The 25,135-nt window shown below is 34.2% G+C and overlaps 1 protein-coding gene across 1 annotated transcript in view; it reads right to left on the bottom strand.

The window, feature by feature from the left end:
- LOC124885789 (glycine-rich cell wall structural protein 1-like) overlaps positions 1-25,135 on the bottom strand; it is a 41,762-nt gene that overhangs the window by 2,909 nt on the left and 13,718 nt on the right. Inside the window, exon 2 of the mRNA XM_047394037.1 lies at positions 986-1,281. Coding sequence (XP_047249993.1) covers positions 986-1,281 — 296 coding nt within the window. The remainder of the gene's footprint in view (positions 1-985; positions 1,282-25,135) is intronic.

The following is a 25,135-nucleotide window of genomic DNA, read 5'->3' as shown; positions in this document are numbered from 1 at the left end:
TGCATTATCATCATCTTGATCGTCATCATATTTCTCACTTTCTACTTCATCATCTTTTTCTTTATTTTCTTCTTCTTCCTACTCACTTTTATTTTCCTCACCACCCTCTACAGACCCTTCTCGCCTCCCTCAATATTATTTTTATATCTTTCATTAGCTTTACTTTTCTCTGACGAGATTGTTCAGGAAGCTCCTCCGAATCTATCTCTACTCCAGCCTTTTTTGTTAGGTGGTCAGAAGTTGATCCACTTTCACTTTCTTTTCTTTTGGGAGACATCTTTTACCTACAAAGAAGAGAAAAATAAAAATACATTATATTTGATGTCTGCATAATTTTAAAAAAAAGGTAACATAAAATTCAATAATCTTATACAACACGTTACAAAAAATATTCCAACAGATAACCATCTGTTGGAACAGATGAATCATCTATTACAAAAGATGCATAACCTATTGCAATAGATGAACAACCTACTAGAAGAGATCAAAACAGTCTTACTACTGATTTATTTTCTTCCAATAGCTAATACATCTGTTGAAACATATAGTTAATCTATGGGAAGAGCTGTTTTGTTTTATGCAAACAGTTGATACATTTGTTGCAACAGATGAGGAATCTACTTGAAGACCTATTTTAATATCTCCCTATAGATTTTCCACCTGTTGTAACAGGCGGGTCATCTCTTGGAAGTTATCAAATCAAGTAGCAGTTCTATTTTGATAACTTCCAATAGATTACCCATCTTTTGAAACGGGCAGATCATCTATTCGATGAAACTGAATTAGGTCTTTCACATCTTCATCAGATGTGTAATCTATTAGTCAATACCACTAATACCCCAAATACCAACACCACCACTAATACCAATACCACCAATATCAACACCAGCACCATAACCAACAACAACACCAATACCACCACCACCAACAACAATAACATCACCACCAACACCACCAATACTAACACCACCACTACCAACACTACCAACACCACCAATAACACCACCAAAAATACCAATACAATATATACCAACACCAACATCACCACCAATACCAGCACCAACAACAACAACACCAATAACAATACCAACGCCATTAATATCAATAACACCAATATCAATACCAGCACTAACACCACTAATACTGACACCACCACCAACACCAACGCCAATAATAATAAAACCACCAATAATAAGACAACCACCAACACCAACACCAATACCAACAACACTAACATCATTACCAATACCACCAACATCACCATTAACACCATCACCAACACTACCAATACCACCAATACCAATACCAACACCACCACCATCACCACCAATAACAACAATAACAGCAATAATACCAACACCAATAGCAATACCAACACCAACAGAAACACCAATAATACCAATACCACTAATACTAACACTAACACCAATACCAACATCAACACCACCAACACCAATACTACCACCAATACTACCAATACTAACACCAACACTAGTACCAATATCACCACTAATACCAACACCACTAACACCTATACCAAAACCATTAACACCAACCATACGAACACAACTAACAGCCACTAACAACACCACAAACACCATCCAATAATACCACAATAGTCAATAACAGTCTATAGTTTTTAGGGCTAGTGGTGTTGGTTTTTTTTCTGTTTTGTACTAGTTTATTATGCACTTATCTTTTGTGTTTGTTATACTATTAGTTTTTTTGGTGTACCATACTAGTTTATATATGCTTACTTTTTGTATTGGTTATACTGTTATTGGTCCTAAGCTGGGGGTCTATCAAAAATAACCTCTCTACTTCTCTTGAGGTAGTGGTATGGTCTGCGTACACTCTACCCTCCCGAGACCCCACTAGGCGGGAATACACTGAGTATGTTGTTGTTGTTGTTGTTGTTTTAGTCAATAGAATACTGCGATAAGAAGTAGGGTTTTCTCAGATTCTTCCTATATTTTACCATAAAAACTCAAAATTGTTAACTCATTCTAGAATATAATACAACTAAAAGTCTTTTTTTTCATAATTAACTAAATATTCCTAATTTTTTTTAAAAAATAACAAATGTAAAACTCCTTTTGAACTCTGTTACTTGCGAAGAATGAGAAAATAATGGATACAAGCAAGAAAAAAGTTAAAAATAACAATTATGTGGTAAAACTGGGAAGAAAATTGATTTATTGTGAAGGGTTGAGTAATATGTTGAGTAGTCATAAGTTGCATTATTGAGAGTGAAAGAGAAGAGAGAGAACTCGAGATTTGAAATGATGAAATATTTTTCCCACAAATGGATAATTTGTATGTGTTGATTTGTATTTTAAAAAAGAATGACAAGTTCTAAAAATGTTCATTTGGTCCAAAATGATCTTGATAAATTTTTTAAGCGATAAATTTTAATTATTTCATAATAAATTAAATTAATCTGACTAAAATTAGTTTTCAGTTAATAAGTATGATTGGAACTTTAATGAATTTAATATTAACTTAATAATAATCTAATATGAATTATTTCAACTCAAATTGATCAATTGGTAACTATAGCCAGTAGGAACATAATAGCAACATCATGCAATTGCTATGAAATCAGTTGAAATTGTAAATAAACTTATGAACTCATCCTTAATTCTAGATAAATCAATTAAGATATTTCAAACAATCACTTGATATGAATCATTTTAACTCAAATTGATCAATTGATGACTCCGGTCAGGACGAATACAATACCAACGTCATGCAATTGCAATGACATCAATTGAAATTATAGTTTAACCTATGAACTCGTCCTTAATTCCAACTAAATCAATATATATTTCAAACAATTGATTGATATGAATCATTTCAACTCAAATTGATCAATTGATGACTCTTGTCAGGATGAACATAATACCAACGTTATGTAATTACAACAACATCAATTGAAATTATTGGTGAACCTATGAACTCATCCTTAATTCTAGCTAAATCAACTTAGATATTTCAAACAATAGATTGATTTGAATCATTCAACTCAAGTTGATCAATTGATTACTTTGGTCAGGACGAATACAATACCAATGTCATGTAATTGCAACAACATTAATTAAAATTATAGTTAAACCTATGAACTCACCCTTAATTATAGCTAAACAAATTTAGATATTTCAAACAATCACTTGTTATGAATTATTTTAAGTCAAGTTGATCAATTGATGACTCCCGTCAGGACAAACACAATAACAATGTCACACAATTGCAATGACATCAATTGAAATTATAGTTGAACCTATGAACTCTTCCTTAATTCTAGCTAAATAAATTTAGATATTTTAAATAATTTTTTGATATGAATCATTTCAACTTAAGTTTATCAATTAATGACTCAGATTAGGACGAACACAATACCAACATCATGCAATTGCAATAATATCAATTGAAATTGTAGATGAAACTATGAACTCATCCCTAATTCTACCAAAATTAATTTAGATCTTTCAAGAAATTGCTTTATATAAATCATTTCTACTCAAATTGATCAATTGATGACTCCAGTCAGGATGAACACAATACCAACATCATGCAATTACAATGAGATCGATTGAAATTATAGTTGAACCTATGAACCACATAATTCTAGCTCAATCAACTTAGATACTTCAAACAACCACTTGCTATGAACCATTTCAACTCAAATTGATCAATTGATGACTCCAATCAGGACAAACAAAATATAAACATCATGCAATTGCAACATCATCAATTGAAATTATAGTTGAACCTATGAATACATCCTTAATTCTAGCTAAATCAATTTACATATTTCAGACAATCATTTGATATGAATAATTTCAACTCAAATTAATCAATTAATGACTCCAGTCAGGATAAATACAATACCAACATCATACAATGGCAATAACATCAATTGAAATTATAGTTGAACCTATGAACTCATACTTAATTCTTGCTAAATAAATTAGATATTTCAAATAATCATTTGATTTGAATTATTTCAACTCAAATTGATCAATTGATGACTCCAGTAAGGACAAATACAATACCAATGTCATGCAATTACAATGAAATCAATTGAAAATGTAGTTGAACCTATTATATCATACTTAATTCTAGCTTAATCAATTTAGGTATTTCAAATAATTGCTTAATTTGAATCATTTCAATTCAAATTGATTAATTCATGACCCCGGTCAAGATGAACATAATACCAATGTCATGCTATTACAGTGACATCAATTTAAATTATAGTTGAACATATAAACTAATACTTAATTATAGTTATATAAATTTAGATATTTCAATAATCACTTAATATGAATCATTTCAACTCAAATTGATCAATTGATAACTCTGATTATGACGAGCACAGTACCAACGTCATGCAATTGCAACGACACTAATTGAAATTATTGTTGAACCTATGAAGTCATCCTTAATTATATCTAAATCAATTAGATATTCCAAACAATCACTTGTATGAATCATTTCAACTCAAATTGATCTATTGATGAATTAGGTAAGGACAAACACAATACCAACATTATGCAATTGCAACAACATTAATTGAAATTGTAGTTGCACCTATGAACTCATCCTTAATTATAGATAAATTAATTTAGATATTTTAAATAATCGCTTGATATGCATTATTTCAACTCAAATTGATCAATTGGTGACTCCGATCAGGACAAACATAATACCAATATTATGCAATTGCAAGAAAATCAATTGATGTTGTAGTAGAACCTATGAGCTCATTATTAATTCTAGATAAATAAATTTAGATATTTCAAACAATCACTTGATATGAATTATTTTGACTCAAATTGATCAATTGATGACTTCGGTCAGGACGAACACAATACCAACACCATGCAATTGCAATGATATCAATTAAAATTATTGTTGAACCTATGAACTCATCCTTAATTCTAGCTAAATAAATTTGGATATTTCAAACAATCTCTTTATTTGAATCATGTCAACTTAAATTAATCAATTGATGACTCTGGTCAGGACAAACAAAATATCAACGTCATGCAATTGTAATGATATCAATTAAAATTATAGTTGAACCTATGAAATCATACTTAATTCTAGCTAAATTAATTTAGAAATTTCAAACAATCACTTAATTTGAATCATTTCAACTCAAATTGATAAATTGATTACTCTGGTTAGGACGAACACAATACCAATATCGTACAATTACAACGATATCAATTAAAATTGTAGTTGAACCTATGAACTCATCATTAATTCTAGCTAAATCAATTCAGATATTTCAAACAATCGCTTGATTTGAAAAAACAGAGGACTAACCTTTTGCAACAGATGACACATCTATTGAAAATTATCAAATAATTATCGATATCTATTAAAATAGATGTTCAATCATTTGCAACAAATGACTTATCTGTTGGTTATTATCAAACATTCAATGACATTTGTTGCAATAGATGACTTATATATTGAAAATTATCAAACAGATAAAGACATCTATTGCAATAGATGACTTACCTGTTGGAAAATATCAAATAGACATTGCCACCTGTTGCAACAGATGACTTATCTATTGAAAATTTTCAACCAGATGTTGACATCTATTGAAATAGTTGATTTATCTATTTTAAGATTTTTTTAATTTTAAAGTAATTTTCTGTCCAAAAGAAAAAAGAAAAAAAATACTAAGGCAGTAAAAATACTTATTAGATAACTCAAAAATTTGCTCATTGAGTTGTCTTATCTTGTTTTTTCAATGTCACAATCACCATCTCCCCGTTCTACTCAAAGAATTTCACCATCATAAATTATTAATAAATATTTAAACCTATCTCTAGAATTCTCTCTCCTTTAAGCATAAAATAATTCATCTCTCTTCTTTCTCTTTTTCTTTCTCTCCTTTTTAGGGTAATCCCAACCGTTTGCTCTTTTTTCATTCTTTTCTCTTCTATTTTGCTTGAGGATCCTTTTGGATCTCAACCAATCTATATATTTTCTCAATTAAAATTGATGTTTTGATCTCATTGCTTTTGACATGGCAGGTATAGTTCACTACTGCTCTTGCCTTCTCGTCTTCTTCTTTGCATCTTTTATCAAATTTTTCATGTTTTCTACGATGAAAATTGAAAATGTGAATATCATATTTTTACATTGATTATTTAAATTAGTTATTTACATCTGTTTTTTCTATTTATTTACTCATTGCCCATATCCTATTTATTAAAAAAATAAAAGAAAGGTGTCTTTTAAGTATTAAATGAATGAACTACTATTTTTATTAAAATATGCAAAAAAAGTCATTTGTTGGGAGAACTTAAAAAGTCTCGTTGGCAGTATCATTTTGTGTTTGTCTTTTATTTAATGTCTTTCTTGTTGATGTTGTTATTGGTGTTGGTGTTGTTGTCATTGTTGAAACATATGATGTTGGTGTTGGAATATATGGTGTTATTTCTTTGTTGTTGATACTGTTGTAGATGTTGTTGGTGGTGTTGGTGGAGTCAGAACATATGGTGGAAGATATTAAAAAAGGTCTTCCAACATACTTGACACGACCTAAACTAGGGCTTTATTGTAATGGGCATCTCAAGTCCAACTAGAACTTGAGACCACCCCTGATACCCAACCGAACCAACCAACATGTACCTCGAGTCAGATAAATTTCGAACATATAACATGATAGCATATTTGAAGATATAATGACTTTGGAATAGGTCTACTTCCTACACCGACCCAATTCAAGTCAATTCATCCAATAACCAACCAAACTAAAACAAAAATCCAATTTCACATCATAATCAGTCTATATCCAAGTCCACTGTTGTCCACACAACGCCTCTAAACCCAACCAAAGAGTATTTAGTTGGTACATGCTCCTGACCATAGACAAAAAACAAAGTCTATAATATATCAAAAATATGTAAGGAAATCCATGACATAAAATGGAGACTTCCAAAATATGGAAGCTCAAAACTTCAATCCAACACTGGATGTCCCCGAATCCGATCAATGAGCATAAGGAGTGTTATGGCTAGTTCCTATATCGTATGGGGATACAATGCCCAAAGACGGGTTAGCAGGTTAATGCAAGTATGCACTCATGATAAGAATAAAATAATGCCAACCTTTAAAATCAAAGTAAGCAGCCATATACATTCACATCCATATATATATATATATATGTAATCCATGCCGGGAAAAGGAATCGGGTTTAGCATACCTTTAAAACTATTAACCTGGGTATATGAAGCTTAACCATCGGGTTTAGCATACCTTTAAAACTATTAACCTGGGTTTATGAAGCTTAACCATCCTAGAACCACCAATGGGCTATATGGGTCCAATAATACCCCCTGGATGGGCCCCGATACGTGTAGCCTCACGAATCAGAGATACCATAGGATCAGTGGATTCCCATGTACCCTTCACTCTCCATAATACATATATACAAGTGTAACTTAAGGGATTCCCCTGTAACTCATAAGTTTAGTCAGTGGCCGCCATGTTCAATCCTCATGTCAGCAAACATGAGTTTCCATTGTTCGTCCATTGGACTCACACCTTCACGTTTAACTATCACAACCCACTATTATTTCCCAATTAAAACCATTTTCATGCAACCAAACCACCAATTCCATTTGTTATTAACCAAGGTTATAAGAAGTGGTATCATCATACTGACTATAGCTTATAAGAAATGTCCTTATCCAACCTTTTAAAGGTTTCCATGTACCCAAAGATTCCATTATTATTAAGTTTACTTAGGGGATTCCTATGTACCCCACAAGTAGTTCATTACTATGTTTGCTTCGAGAATTCCCTTGTACCTCAGAAGGCTTTAAATAAAACCTAATCATGACCACCAAGACCATACCATTTAACCATTTAAAACCATCCAATCCAGTTTAAGTTCCATTACCAGGTTATACCATGTAATAGTTTCATTAAAAGTCCAACAATGTAATAAAAGCATTCTCATAGGCATTTTAACAAACATATTAGGGGCATATAGTTTCCAAAACCAAAACCAAGTACCAATTAACTATTCCCATGTAACCAAAGGTTTAAATCACTATTATAATCATGAAAACTATAAGTAAAAGACATGGAAAAACCATGTCCCACCATTATAACCAAAACCCCTGACCGATGCTTCAAAACACAAAATCATAACACAATTATGCCATGAAAACCATTGATAAAACATTTATTTAGTTGGAAATAACAATGAGGGAGGAGTAGCATGTCTTATTTATGAAGATTCACGAAGAGAACTTGACTCTTGATCCTCTAGATGGGCACCTTGTTGAAACCCTAGCCCCAATCTTCAAGAGAGAGTTTAGAGAGGATTTTGAAAGTGTTTTTATCTTTCTACATGAGTTATGAGAGGCCACCAAGTGTTATATAGTGGGGGACTTAATGTTTTTGGGGTGGGAAATGTTTGGACTACCCTCACTTAAAATTTGAAAACTTTACCGCAAGAGGGTATGACCACACCCCCTAAACCATACCCTAGGGTACGAGTGGTACCCTTATCTCATACCCTAGCACCATCTTAGACCTCCATATTGACCAACATACAACCACCTAGGTCTAACTTATATCCTAACATACAAGAAGTATCCTTAACTCATACCCTAGATAGAATCTACTCAGCTAAGTTTAAGGCATGATACAACTTAGCCATGTACGCCTTATACCCTAACATACGATTTGTAAGGTTCCTAGTCGTACCTTGGATAGAAATCAACCAAAACTCACTGACTAACATATGAGTGGGGGACCTTAAGGCATATCCAAGCATACCACATGTACCTTTAAGTCGTACGATGTTTAAAATATTAAAACTTAGGAAATTTTGCAAGGGCCAAAGTTTGGGGTGTTTCAGTCTCCCCTAATAGGATTATTTATCCTCGAATGACGGGTAAAGGCAAGCAAAAGCATGAGTCAACACATTAATACCCATCAAGCTTCCCTTTAGCCAAGTTAGAAAATAAAGACATAAAACAAAGATGAGAAGATTGACACATACCCCGAGCATGATTTTTCAAAATCAAAATTAGGAATGAGTACTTTGGACTTCATGTCCTCCTCGACCTCCCAAATGGCTTTCCTGAACTTTTGGTTCCACCATTGAACCTTTATTGAAGCCACACTTTTTGTTCACAATCGGTGAACTTACCAACCTAAGATCCTCATCAGGACCTCCTTATAGAACAAAGAGTCTGAAATACCAATATCCTCCGAGGGAAACAACAAACAAAGGATCACCCACACCCTTCCGCAACACAAACACATGGAATACTGGATGAACAAAACTCATTCTAGAGGGAAAGTCTAATTTCGCTTACAATTTGTCATAGGAACATCACTACGAGAGCCTGAGTCTAGCTATACACTACTTCCATATTCAAGCTATTCTAAGCTAAAAGAAGTTAACTTACGCCACAAGGCTCCATTCCTTACATCCATCCAAAAATACTACTCTGCTCTATCACTGTAGTTAAGCATCTTGCCCCATTAAGATTCTTAAGTGTCCAACACATCAATTGATATATCCGTCAATCACAAAATTTAAGCTTACCACTTCTATAACTGTGGTATGGCCTATCTTTTTAAAGATTTAATAATCTCTATCATTTTTACAAAGATCTTTACTGCCTACTCCTCTCCTAGTTTTCCTCTATGACAACAACCTTACCTCACCCTCCCCTTCTTCTCTATAACCTTAGTTTTAGTATTCACCACCAAGTATATCTACTTCCTTATCCCAAAATGTCACTATGCCTCTATTGCCACTGTTACTCTAACATAAGAAGGTGATCGACAGAGTAGAATGACTAGAAAAAAATGTTTAGTTAGAAAGTCGTATGATAGGTGGTAACTATCTTGTACGATTAAGGAGGTAATCGGCGTACTCCAATCAGTTGGGGGAATCTTTGGCTCTATCAAACATATAGGGAATTGGAGGTAGTATTCTACCGATGTCAAGTCATGGACTGGTTTCTTCAGCCCCTTTTCTATGTGTTGGTGTTCTATATGATCGACATAAGAATCTACTTGTTAGATATTATAGAGGTTCAATGAGCACTATGTTAAATCTCTCTACCATTTTCTTCTCTTCAACTTTGTCCAATATAAGTTTACCTGGTACTAATAGCTTTATCAAGAAATTTCTTATCTTAGTAGGAGCTTTCCAAGGTCATTGAGGAATTAGGGTACCAAAATTAATTATGCTACTTATGGATAGACCCTCCAAAATGAGACACAATACAATAGGCACGAGGTACTTGTAGATGAAGAATCATCCTAACATAAGCATACCATAGTAAGAGTCCTTAAGACTAGGCACTAAAAGGAACATGAATTCATATATCATGGTTAATGTAACATAAGGTCAAGATTCATATCTAGGGAATAAGATGAATACAGAATGTAAACCTTAGGCGTAAGCATTATTAGAATATGTGAAACACTAGAAGAGTGCCCTCTTAACCGAGATAGGAGGTAATCAATAGAATAGGAGTAAATGCACCCCGACCTTCACTTTAAGTTCATCGCTAGAAAAAATTTAAGATTAACCCTCGACACTCATCTTATTACACATACAAGTACATACTCCGCTCGAATGGGTATCACCAAAGGCATACATAATGGATGCTTAGTTCTCCTATACCTAAAACCTCATCCATCCAAATGTGACCTAGAGTCTATCATAGTCATAAAAACTCCATTCTCTAAACCATCTAATGAATTAACACCCAATCCACCAGTTCAACCTGAACCCCCAACCTATATGTCACAACTTTCCCACTCCTGTATTTCCCAAGTCATCAACCTTACCCCATCCACAAATTGTATCCAACCTACCAATCTACCTCCACGATTCTTGTATTGCTATCTCCAAGCTAACACACTTCATTTACTACAAATAAAGCCTAAAGTTCCACTCAGCATCTACCAACCATTATACACTACCAACAGAGCACCCCATATAAAATATGTATTTCTGATCTACCCTATAAGGAGGAGACCCTAAATTCCTTATTCATGCTCTGACAGCCTATTCATTCCCAGAGGAAACCATCCTTCTTTATGTATAAAAAAATGGAAAAACCCCACAAAAAAACACTAGGACTAATTTAACCTCTATCTAAGAGATCCTTTAATTGTTACTTAAGATCTTTTAACTCAATTGAAGTCATTCTATAAAAAAAACGAATACAAATTGGACAAGTTTCAAGAATAAGATCAATCCTAGACTCAATCTCTCTATTAGAAGGAAACTAGGAAGGTCATTAGGGAAGACCTCAGGAAATTCATTCACCACCAGGAATCAAATGCAAAGAAAAATCTTTTGAGTTAGAATTTGTAACCCAGACCCAATGATTTAGACACCCCTTTGGAGATTAGTCTTCGAGCACTAAGATATGATCTAAAGCTTCCCTTAGGATCTAGGGAACCACTCTCCCATTCAATGACTGGCTCACCAGGGAATTTAAAGACAGCCTTACGGGCCCAACAACCTAAGGACGCATAGCATGAGTGCAACCAATCCATCCCCAGAATAATATTAAGATCCATCATATCTAGTTCGAACAAATCCACCAAATTTTCCTTACAAGCAACATATACCACACACCCCCTATAGACTCTTTTGGTAATCACAAAGTTACCTACCAGGATAAAAATAAAAAAAAAAAGGTAAAAAAAAACCTTAGGACCAAACCATAATATATAGTCACTAATGGGGTCATATAAAAGAGAATGGACCCTAGATTAAGTAAACAATACACATCATAGGAGAAAAGTTTCAACATGCTAGTGTTAGCATCAGGAGATACCTCAAAATCCTAAAGGATAGTAAGGGCATGGAAATGGTCCCGAACAGTACCAGAGCCAGAAGAAGCACCCCTCATTGTAAGAGCTAGAGAAGTGGTGATGAATGAGAATCCTGCCACTCATTCACACTAATTATGCACGCACACTATCATGTTTAGATTAAATATTTAGACATTCTCACATTATAAATGAATGAATATCCTCTCTTTGTAGATATAGAGTTAAAAATATAGAAAGATAAGGATTGGAGCTTAAAATGATCCAAAGAGAGCAAAAGATTGCATTAAAGGACCTACAGCAGATGACCCTCAGGTACTGCGGTCGCGAACCACCGGTCGTGGTTGATGGAAGACAAGCTGATCATCAGATCGTGATCATGGATAACAATTACGTTCGTATTGGTAGTAATCACGGACAACCTCACGTGATCGCGGTTATGCGGGAGTGTAGCCCTGGGCAGTTTAGTAATTTTCTCTAAATGGATCCAAGGCCCTATATAAGAAAAAATACTTTCTCTTTAGGTCACCACTCACCTTAGAAGATAGTTTTTTTTAATTCCAAACTTGAAACCTTAATTGGGCAAGTTGTAATTTATTTTGGAGACTCAAATTTCTTAGTTGCTTTTATGAATAATGAATGTTTTTGATGACCCACATGGTATATTTCTCTTTACTTTCTTCATGAGTAGATAAATAATTTAGTCTTGGGTTATGTTGAACTAGAGTGTGATTATGTATGGGTATTGTTGTGTTTGCATGGATTTTAGTTGTTGAGTATGGGTTTTACCATTGTTTAAGCGTATGAGTTGGATTTGATGGGTGATAACTCCAAATATCCAAATGGGTTTGATGAGTGCAAGTTCCAAGCTCTAGAAACCCTTTGTCATCCTCAAAAAAAGGATTTAGATGAATATTCGATAGCTTATAACATCCTCAAAAGAGGGCTATCAGGGTAAAGGCAATGGTGAATAACTAAGCCTATGGTTTACTACCTTTTTCAATCTTAGAAATAAGTGTTTAGGGATTGTAAATCATGCCAAGGGCATCATCCTAGAGATAGGGTTGCTTGGTTGAGGTTTTGGGTGGTTGTACAAACTCCACACTTGTTAGGTGCTTGAAAGAGCCAATGAGTGAAATCATTAGGGTTTTATTAAAAGATTGGCCTCAATGATCTTCGACCTAACCTATATATTATTTAGAAACTAACTTCCATAATATACTAACACTATCCCACACGCTTTACCTCTAAGGATACATAATCCCAAGATTTCTCCAAACCTTAAATTCAAATCAACGATATTGTATACTTATTGCATGCGAAAGGATATAATGAAAAAGTGTCCAAAAAAATCCCCTCATTTAATTATAAATGTCTTTATTTTAAGCTTTTTGGGTAACCTTATAGTAATTAGAATACCCATAGATTCAAAGTCTATAGCATTCACTCCTTGAGATTCGACCCTAATTTATATTGGGTTACTTGACAACGACCGTTTTACCCCTCAATCATGGGAATGAGTTGAGCGTTACCAAAATGGCATCGTTACCAGGGAGTGAAGTGTAGAGTTTACTTGTGTGGTGTTGTTCTTACTTGGGAGCATCCGGAGTGTCACACTTTATTGTCCTGATTGTTTTTGAATCTTTTGTACGTAATTCTAGCATAAACGGAACCATGAGTGAAGGCACTAATTATGTGGAACCATCCGATGATACTTGGGGAGAGAGAAACTTAAATGATAGGGCCTATGCGAGCAAAAACCGTATCCTATCTCATCATGGGGGTAGGACATTCCATGTGACTAGTACCAGGCTTTATGTATTGCAAATAAAAGGGCTATATAGGGGTCAAGCATATGAAGACCCATATGTTCACTTAAGGAATTTTTTGGAGGTGTGCATACCATTTAACATTCCATGTACCACTCAAGAGGCCTTTCATCTCCATCTATTTCTGTTCTCACTAACAGGTGAAGCATTATTGTGGTTTCTCTCACTCCCTACGACTTCAATCACTTCATGGAGTAAACTCATAAAGCTTTTCTTAGACCAATACTTCCATCCCTCCAAGGTCTATTAACCAAGAGATGAAATTATGAATTTTAGATAAAGCAATGGGGAACCACTTCATGAAGTATGGGAGAGATTTCATCAGAAGTTATCCCAATTACCAAACCAAGAGATTCCAGGGAAGACACTTCTCTAAATATTCTATCAGGCACTTGAACCTTTAAACCAAATGATGGTAAATAATACGACGAAAGGGTCTTTCTTAAACTTGCATTTAAATGTGGCTGCAAAAATGGTTTCCGCTATAGCGATGTTACTATAGAAGATGGATTTCGCTATAGTAGTTTTGCTATAGCGGAATTGAGTCTCTATAGTAGGGTAAATCATTATTTATGCAGAAAATTCTTGAAAATTGTTTATTATTTCTAAATACATTTTGAGAAGGACTTAGGCGATTTGGGAACACTTTCACCTATTTTCCATAAAAATTCTTTGTAAATATAACTTATTCATCCTTATTAACTAGTTAAGCCTTAAAATCACTACTTTACAAGATTTAGGGAGTATTTCGCAGGACCTAGCCAAATTTTCTAGTGCAAGGGGTAAATTGGGTGTGAAATATTTGAGTTTTAGTAAAAAGTTGATAATTTACTCTAGCTTAACTATAATTCACTAATGTAACCATGAAATTAGTATTTTTAAGGTGAATTTATGGTAGAAAACTAAAGAATTAAGGGAAATGACCATGAATTGGCTTTGGGATAGGTTATTATAGGTTATTTGGTTTATTATGTGTTATAGACTTATTTTTAGACCACAATCAAGATATTATAGCAAGAAAAGGGAAATCTCAAGTTTGTTAGAGAATTTTAGGCTTGGATTCAAGTAAATGATGGTTTAATATATTTGAAATCCAACTTGTTTTATGTGTGTATGATAACTATTTCCTAGTATTGCTTGTACAATTATGTTTAAGGGAAGTGAATGACTCTTTGATATCCTAGGTATTAATCTTATGCAATGAACATATATGTAAAGCTTGTTGATTGTCATGATTTTTTATTTATATTCATTATGATTGTGATTGTTGTGATACATATTATTATGAGTTGTTCCAGTAATTGGACATCTTCACGGGATGAGTTGGTATAAGGTTGGCAGACACTCGATATGTGGGATTTGGTGCATGAGCAAGAGCTCTCCCCATGTAGGTTATGGCTAGTAGGTAACCATAAGACTCTTAGCATATATACAAGGTACAAGTGAGTGTGATGGCCCCTTGAGTAAACTGTGGATTATGTGTTTTATTAATTGTAGTGGTTCCTTGAGTGAGTTGGGCTTAAATATTGTTATTATGATATTGATTCCTTGAGTGAACTGAGTTTATATGCTTAATTGATAAAGGTGGTTTCTTTATGTAAATCAAAATACATGATAATTGATTTGTTATGGTTTATTAGACCATTGAGTGGTCTGGATTAGTTGTAAGTTGTTGTATAACTCTATGTTACCTGTTTACTCATATAACTAGGACATAATTGGTGTAATAGTTGAGCCATGGATTTTTGACTTGGAGTCTTATTGGTAGTCATAGTTGATTTGCCTTGTTATCCATGTTGACTCACATAAATTAAATTTCATGATGCTGATAAATAAGGTTAGATATTATGAACTTGAATTAAGGTTGTGTGATAGGTATTCATGATTGTCTTATTGTTCTGTGTTATAGTTATATGTTCATATATATCATTTTAAGTTGGCCGATGCCCCTACCAATACACCGATGTTTCTTGTTTTCTGTTATTACACGTGCTCTTCTTTTTTTAGTACAGAGCATATTTCAATGATTGTTTCAAGACCCCAACTATGATACAAACTATATTCGAACTCAAGGTGAGATGCATCTTTCAGGCCACCATAAGTTCTTCAATTGTATCTTTAGTCCATTATTTTAGACTTCGACATTACTTTAGTTTTGGGGTTGTATCCCTTCTTTTACATTAATTAGAGTTTTGATACAATGACTTTTAGGTTATAGGTTATGGTTTATTTTATATATATTTATTGTTACTCTTTTTTAAGATGTTGAATATTGGTTTTTCTAATGAGATTGGCTTAGTTGGCTAACTTCGACTAAGTATTGGATGGTTAGTTGATTCTCCCACTAAAGGGTTAGTGTTGGTGCCACTCAAGATAGATTTGGTTCATAAAAAAGTTAGAATCAGAGCCATAGGTTCATCGATCTCAACGTACCAAAGAAGGTTCTGTAGGTCCTAGAAAAATGTTATAGAGATGCTTGTACTTTTCTTTGAGAGGCTATAGGACTTTAGAAAACTATCTATTCTTTCTTCTTTCAGGATCTAACATAATTCCAACTGGTATTTAGTGATCCAAATTGGTATATAAATTTATTCATTCTTTTATCGATAGATGGTGAGCCTTAGAGCTAATGGAGAAAAAGTATCTTCCCCAACACCAGCAGCTCTAGCTACAGAACTAATAATTCAAGGAAGAGGATTAGGTAGAGGTAGAGGAAGGGGGAGGTAGATAGGTACCTGTAGAGGGTGGATAACCAATAGCTAGCTAGGCCCATTAGAGTCAGTATCACTTCCCCAACCCAGAATCATTAAGAAGAGGTTGAGGTAGTGGACAAGAATGGTATAGAAATAGAGGTGGCAGCACCGATTGGAGGTGCAGTCCTTCATCCAATGTCATCTAAGTATATTTAATAGTTTTTGGCTTTTCTAAGTTGGTTGGTTGGTATTGGAGCCACTCCCACTTTGCTAACCTCTTAAGTTCTAGGTTCTTATCCAACTACCATTTTAGCTCTTAAAATAGATAAAACTTCGAGGACTGATGTATTCCCCCATCCTGTGTTAGGCCCTATCATGAACAGTACAAAACCTAAGTTTTTAAAAATAAAACCTCCTTCATATTATGGTACTGAGACTGATAATGCGTTTGAGTTCATCATTGATTACTAAGAGGTGAGACAAATTGGGAATTGTACCACAACATAGTGTTGAATTTGTGACTTTCCAATTGTAAGGAATGCCAAGCGGTAGTGGAGATCCTATGTAGAGTGTCGATCATAAACCTTACCTCCATTTACCTAGGGCCAGTTTCATGCCTTATTTTAGGAGAAGTATGTTCCCAAACCTTTCGTGATTATACAAAGATAAGTTTTAAGCTCTTGAGTAGGGAAGTATGTTTGTTACAGCATGCAAAGCTATGTTCTATGCTCTATATTATTTATTAAAGTTATAAACATTGATCTTTAAGTGTTGTGTATTCATATGAATTTTGTAAGAAAGGTCTTTAATAATCTTGTTGATTATGTGAAAAAATTTTGAGGGAGTTAAGCAGGTTGGTCAGGCTATGGTATTAGCCAACAAGTCCTAAAATACGGGTAACTTTGGTAGTTCTTATTCTAGGGGTCACAGGCAGTAGGCTTATTCAGTTTGGTTCATTCAGTCAAATCTACCAGCCTTTACAAGTGTTTATTTAGGGACTATTTAGCAGCCTTCAGTTGGTAGAGGCGAAGGGGCTTCATTTTTCTCGACCAATAGGCCTTTTCTTGAGCGAGGTTGTTATTATAGTAGTGTTGTGAGGCATTTCAAAAGAGAGTGTCTTTTGAGGAAAATAGGTAATCAAGCATAAAAAATACATGGGTTATGGTACCAGTAGGTAGAGGTAGAGGTGATAGCGATAAGGGTCATACACATGGTGGACTAAGTAATAATTAGAGAGGTCAAGGAAAAAACAAAGGTGAATGTAATTTAGGAAAGGGTGGAGTATATCTTTCTATGGAGGTTTCCTATATTGATGATAGTGCTCACTGTTATCCCTTCTTAGGAAAGACAGAATCCAAGGCATCTGATGTCGTCATTTTAGGTAGTACTCTCATCTGTCACCACATGGCTACTATTTTGTTTGATCTCGATTCAATTTAATCTTATGTATCTGTTAGATTTTATTTAGGTCTAAACTTTCTTCTATGATGTACTTGATTCTTATTTATATATGTCTACTCTGGTTAGAGATTTTGTGGTGGTGACCCATGTGTATCATGCATGTTTTGTTTTATTCATGTGTTTTCAAACTTTTGTAGACTTGATCATTTTGGACATGCTTGATTTTGATATCATCCTAGGTATGACTTGATTATCTCCATATCATGTGAGGGAGAAACTAGAGTGGGAGAGAGCATATAAGTCTAAGCCGGTGAAAACTATATCTTTTATTTGGGCTAGAAAGCTAGTAGGGAAAGGGTGTTCAGCCTTCCTGGCTTATTTTCAAGATGTTAGTGCGGAGTTACCTTCTATTGAGTTGATTCCTCTGGTCTTAGAGCTTCAGGAGGTATTTCCCATGGATTTTCCTAGTATACCTTTGGAATGGGATCTTTATTTTTCTATTGATTTGGAGCCAGGCATTCACCCAATTTCTATTCCTCCTTATTGAATGGCTCCGACAGAGTAGAGGGAACTAAAAATATAGTTATAGGAACTACTTGACAAGGGATTTATTTTTTCTAGTGCTTCACCTTAGGTTGATCTAGTTTTATTTATTAAAAAGGAAAGATGGCCATATGAGGATGTGTATTAATTACAAGCAGTTGAACAAGGTTACTATAAGGAATAAGTAGCCCTTTCCCTGAATAAATGATCTCTTTGACCAGTTACAGGGTGATTAAGTAGTCTCTAATATTGACTTGAGGTTGGGTTACCATCAATGAAAAGTTTGGCCTAAGGATAAACCTAAGATAAATTTCAGGACTCAGTACGGGCATTACGAGTTCTTAGTGATATCTTTTGGGTTGACCAATGCACTGATAACCTTTATAAGCTTGATAAATGGTATTTTCAAGTATTTTTTGGATTCTTTTATGATAGTTTTTATCAATGATATTTTGTATACTCTAAGAGCAAGGAGGAACATTCAACTTATTTTCACATTATTTTGGGAATTTTGAAGGAGAAGCAGTTGTATTCAAAGTTCTCAAAATATGAGTTATGGTTGTCTTTTTTCCTTCTTAGGGCATGTAGTCTTGGAGAAGGAGGCGATGGTATAACCTTAGAAGATTGGGGCAATTAAGATTTGGGTTTGGAATAGTTCTGTGACTGAGGTTAGGAGTTTCGTGGGTCTTGCTAGTTACTATCACATATTTAGAAAGAATTTCTCATCCCTCACTACTCACTTAACAAGATTGACTTAGAAAAAGGTGCTATTTGTATGGTCAGATAAGTATGAGGAGAGCTTCCAAAATCTCAAGACACTTTTGACTACAATACCTACCCTTTCATTACCAGTCAAAGGTAAGGATTTTGTTATATTTTATGATGCTTCACATCTAGGTTTGGGTGTTGTATTGATACAAGATAGGAATGTCATGATTTATGCTTTGAGGAAATTGAAGCCTCAAAAAAACATTACCCATCTCAAGACTTGAGTTATCATAGATGGTTTTTGCACTCGAGATTTTGAGACACTACCTTTATGGTGTCAAGTCTGAGGTATTCATAGACTACCATAGCCTACAATATATATTCACATAAAATGATTTAAAATTGAGATAGTGGAGATTGATGGAGTTGTTAAAAGACTATGATGTGGACATCCAGTATTATCAAGGTAAGGCCAATTTGGTGGTAGATGTATTTAGCCAAAAAGCAATAGGTATGGGCAGTTTGTCTTGTTTGGGGGAATCAAGGCAACCCTTGGCTAGGGATTTTCAAGATCTAGCATCTAACTTTATGAATTTTGGCTTTTTAGAAAGGGGTAGAGTATTGGTTATTATTGAGGTAAAGTTAACATTCCTTGTAGAAATCAAGGCAAAATAGTTTGAGGATGAGAAATTAAATAAACTCCAGTACAAGGTAGTGTTTGGTAATGCTTCAAATACCACAGTTGATGCCCACAGAGTGTTGTTGTTTAGAGGGAGAGTATGTGCTCCTTGGGTTTGTAATTTGATTTAAAATATGCTTACTTAAGTTCATGGTTCATGATATTCTATTCATCTAGGTACAACCAAGATGTATTGTGACTTGAGGCAGCTTTATTGATGGCTTGGGATAAATAGGGGCAGAGTGTCGTATGTGTCTAAATGTCACAAGTGTCAATAGGTATAGTATGAACATCAAAGACCTATAGGCTTTCTCCAAAATATACCCATTCCTGAATCGATATAGTAAATATTTGCTATAGACTTCGTTGTAGGTCTTCCTAAGACCTTGGGAAAGTATGGATTGATTTAAGTTATAGTGGACAAGATGATTAAATAACCCCATTTCATTTCAGCTAGAGTGGACTACAACTCTAAGCAGTTAGTAAAGATCTATGTAAAAAGATAGTGAGGCTACATGGAGTGCCACTTTCCATCATTTGAGGCAAAGGTATGCAATACACTTCTAAATTAGGGGACAAGTTGCATAAAGAATTAGACACCCAACTCACTTATAACATAACCTTTCATTCTCAAAATAATGGACTATTAGAAAGGATGATTCAAGTGATTGAGGATATGTTGAGGGCATGTATGATCGACTTTGGTGGCCATTGGGACAAGTTCTTGTTGTTCTGTGAGTTTTCATGTAATAGCAGTAATCACTCTAGCATTGATATAGCTCTATTCGAGGCACTCTATAGGAGAAGGTATAGATCGTCCATAGAATAGTTTGAGGCTAGTGATGTGAAGCCTTTGGGCACAAATTTGACAAAGAAAGCTCAGGAAAAGGTGAGATTTATCCAAACCAAGTTATTAATAACCAAGAGTAGCTAAGTAGAGTGTGCATACCATAAGGTGAAGGATATTTTATTCAAAGTTAGAGAATACGTTTTGTTAAAAATGTTTCTTATAAAGGGAGTCATGAGGTTTGACAAGAAGGAAAAGTTTAGCCTTCGGTAAATTAGTCCATTCAAGATTCTTGATGATGTGGGTCGAGTAGCATACAGTTTGGCATTAATGTCAATATTTTTGAGAGTCCATTTCGTATTCTACATATCTTAAGAGATACCATACGGATGGAGATTGCATTATCAAGTGAGATTCAATGTTTTTAGATAACGATCTTACTTATGAGGGGGATCCAATTTCCATTCTTGATCAGGAAGTCCAATAGCTTAGGACAAAGGAGATTCAACTAGTAAAGATCAAATGAAATCATCGTCCGATTGAAGAATTCACTTGGGAAATCTTAAAGGGAATATTGGACAAGTACCCTTACTTTTTTTTAGAATACATCTACTCTTTCATTTCTTGACTTGACTTACTTTCTTTATTTTGATTGTTCGAGAACGAATAATGAGTAAGTTGGTATTTTTTGTGACATCCATTTTCATAATTATATACAAGTCACTCATGCAAAAATTTGAGTGAAGTTTCTTCATGAATAAAGTTAAAAAATTTAGACTAGCCTAGACTTAGATGAAATTTGAGCAAGGTATAGTCTAAGGCAATCAGGGAATAAATTGGGTAAATGTAATAAATTTAGCTTGATTTTATGTTATCTAAATGATAAGGAAATGGTATGACTTTTAAGAAGTGAATTTGGGTGAGTAGTTCTCTCGATTTGAACTTGCATAAAAGGGTTAGTTCTAAATGTCATGGTGTTAGGGTGCATTTCAAAAAGGCAAAAATGGGGGAAATCCTGAGTTTCTGCCTTGCCACCCTGCTATAGTTAGTGAGAAGCATTTATGGGTCTATTTCTATAGCAGATAAATTCCTACTGTAGTAGGAGTCAAAGCTGGCCAATCTCGCTATAGCAAGCAGATTCCACTATAGAAATGTTGATATAGCTCGATCAGGATGCTATATCGGTGTAAATTGATAGACAGAAAATTCCCAAAATATGATTTCTTATTTCTAAACTCATTTTGGAAAGGGTTTAGGTGATTTTCAATTATTTTCACCTAGGATTCTTTGTAAAGGGAAGTTATTTATCCATATTAACCAGTTTTCGATTCCTAAACCTTAAAATTACTAGTTTATGGATTTTGAGGAGGATTTAGTGTGACCTAGCTGAATTTTTTGGTACAAGAGAGTCAATTATATGTAAAACTTTTGGGTTTTAGTTAAAAGTTGATAATTTACTCTTGCATGACTATGATTTACAAATGTAGCATTGGAATTGGTAGTTTAAGGTAAATTTATGGAGCAAAAAACCCTTGAATTAAGAAAATAATCATGAATTGACATTAGGATTTGGTATTAGGTTATAATACTCGATATTGTAGGTTATTCGGTTAATTATAGGTTATATTCCAATGTTTTGGATCCCAATCAAGCCGAAGGGAAAGTTCAAGTTTGTTAGAGCATTTCAGAATTGGATTCAGGTAGGTGATGGTTTAATGTAGTTGAAACCCAACTTTTTTAATGTGTGCATAATAATTCCTAAGTATTTCTTGTACAATGCATGTTTAAGAGAAGTGAATGATTGTATGATATCCTAAGTGTTAATCACATGCAATAAACTTATATACAAACCTTGTTGGTTATTACAAGTGTTATTTCTATATTCATTGTGGTTGTGATTGTTGTGATATTTTTCATTATTATAGGAAGTACCAATATTTGGATATCTTCATGGGATGGGTTGGCAAATAGTTGGTGACACTTGATTTCTGGAATTTGGTACATGGACAAGACTTCATCTCTTATAGATTATGGTTAGTGGGCAGCCACACTACCCTTATCATGTATATACAATGTATAGGTGAGTGTGATGATTCCTTGAGTGAATCGGGGATTATGTGTTTTCTTGATTACAATGGTTCCTTGAATTATTCGGGCTTAGATATTGTTAATATGATGTTTTTTCTTAAGTAAACTGGGTTTTTGTTCCTAATTTATAAGAGTGATTTCTTTATATAAATTGGGACCTAGTCACATTTGTTGTGGTTTATTATACCCTTAAGTGATCTAGGCTAATTCTAAGTTATGGATAACTCTATGTTATCTGTTTACTTATGTAACTAGGACATGGTTGGTATAATTATTGAGCATGGATTGTTGACTTGGAGTCTTGTTTGTAGTCATAGTTGATTTGATTTGGTATCCATTATGGCCTGAATTTCATAATGTTGAGAAATAAGGTTAAGTGTTATGAATCTGAATTATGGTTGTATGACAAGTGTTAATGGTTGTCTTGTTGCACTATGTTATAATTATATGTTCATATTTCTCATTTAGGGTTAGTCGATAACACTACTAGTACATTGTTGTCTCATATGTGCTGATACTACACATTTGCTTCATTCTTGTAAGTACGGAGCATATTTTGGTGACTATTTTGAGGCCTCAGCTGTATTCAGATCATATTCAAACTCAAGGGTGAGTTGCATCTTTTGGGCTACCATGAGTTCTTCACTTGTTTCTCTGGTCCATTGTCCTGGACTTAGATATTACTTTAGTTTTGGGGTTGCATTCCCTTTTTCCATTTATTAGAGTTTTGGTATGATGACTTTTAGGTTCTATGGAATGGTTTATTCTTCATATTTTAATTGTTATACATCATTTAAGATATTGAATATTGGTTTTGCTAATGAGATTGATTTAGTTGCCTAACATCGGATAAGTATTGGATAGTTGATGGGGTTAGTTATTGTAATACCCCGAGAACTTTAACTAATAGTGCCACCATGACTCAGGCTCATGAGAAATAAAGTATAGTACTTTGGTTGTTTTCTGATCAAGGGTGATATGTATTAAGGCCTCAAAGATGTACTAGCAATTAGGTGAATCAAAACATCCCTTACCGATTGAATTTTTGAGAAGGATTTTGGCATAGTCAACTTCAAACAAGCATATCTCTTGTTACACTAAGAAATTTTGAGGTCATGACCCACCAAAAGATAGATAATTGAATTAGCTTTCCAACGTTACCAATTTCACCTATATCCGGTATCAGAGCGATAAGTTATGCCTATTTTACTCCAGCGTGTCAGCTTGGAAACTGTGTGACGACATTTTGTGATGACTAATCACAAGTCTAACGGCTTGCCACAAAAAGTCATCACCTTAAGCAGAAACTCACAAATTCCAATATTTTGTGACGACATTTTGTGACGACTTTTCACAAGTCTGATGGCGTGTAACAAAATGTCGTCACCCTTAAGCAGAAAGTCATAAATTCCACCCTTTTGCGATGACATTTTGTGACGACTTGTCACAAGTGTGATGACTTGTCACAAATGTCTTTAGCTATTTTTTTCAGCAGTTAAAGGACGTTTTTGCAAGAGTATTTTGGTCTTTTCCTATCTTTTGGATGCCCCCATATATATGAGAATCCCCATCCAAACCCTAATTTCTTCATTTTTTCTTCCAATTCTCTTAAGAAAATATATCTAGGGTTTCATTCAAGAACTAAGTTCCTCATAGTGTGGGCTTTGAGAATCATTTATTACAAGTGCGGATAGAGTCTCAAGCACTAGAATTCATCCAATTTCAAAGATTTAGGTATGTGGGATTTTGAACAAGAGCAATCCTTTCGTTCTTATGCCCAAAGCTTTGGTTTCTATTATGGATTTATATGATTTTGCAAGTGGGTTTATACCCAAATTACTTCATCATAAGACTATGAGAATATAAATTGTTCATACTTTGTTATACATGATTATTTCACTACTCCCAAGTTATGACTTGATATTTAATATTGTGAATTTCATATTTCTACCATGAGTTGATCTTTCAAGTGCTTTCAAGATATGAGTCAAGCTTTAAGCTTTCTTATGAAAAATTGGATTGTTGAGTATATTGATTCATGAGATTGAGTTGTTACAACGAGTCTTGATATTTCCTCAAAGTTATTGATGTTGCCATGATTTAATGAATTAATACATTTTGATAATGAGAAAGATTGATTTGAGTCGAGTCGAGTTAGGAATCCATAAATTTATTATGATTTGATAAATGAGAAAGAGATTTGATTTGATCTTCATGATAGACCCTTGTGATGTTTGTGGTGGATTTCCTAACGCGTTTTGAGCTTGTGTCTGGGAGCAGTATTTAGCACCGAGCAGGAATTGTGGTATTTTCCTCAAAACTACGTGCCATCGTAGGATTGGTATTTATATTTGTGGGCCAGAGGTCGAGTATGAGATTGTGATCACTAAATTGAGATTGTACTCCCTGGAAAGAGTACGACGCTCCCACCAATATGGGGTTCTCTCCTTATGAGGGAAAAATGTTGGACTCTATGTAGCTCAGATGGTTTATGTCGGTTATAAGAACCTCCCATGTCCATAAGAGTTGAGTTTCTTGAATTACCGAGTCATTTCGA

This window comes from Capsicum annuum, chromosome 7 (genome assembly GCF_002878395.1).
Source record: "Capsicum annuum cultivar UCD-10X-F1 chromosome 7, UCD10Xv1.1, whole genome shotgun sequence".
Lineage (NCBI taxonomy): Eukaryota > Viridiplantae > Streptophyta > Magnoliopsida > Solanales > Solanaceae > Capsicum > Capsicum annuum.
Note: the sequence above shows the minus strand (reverse complement) of the source record. Positions and strands in the feature narration are given on the sequence as shown.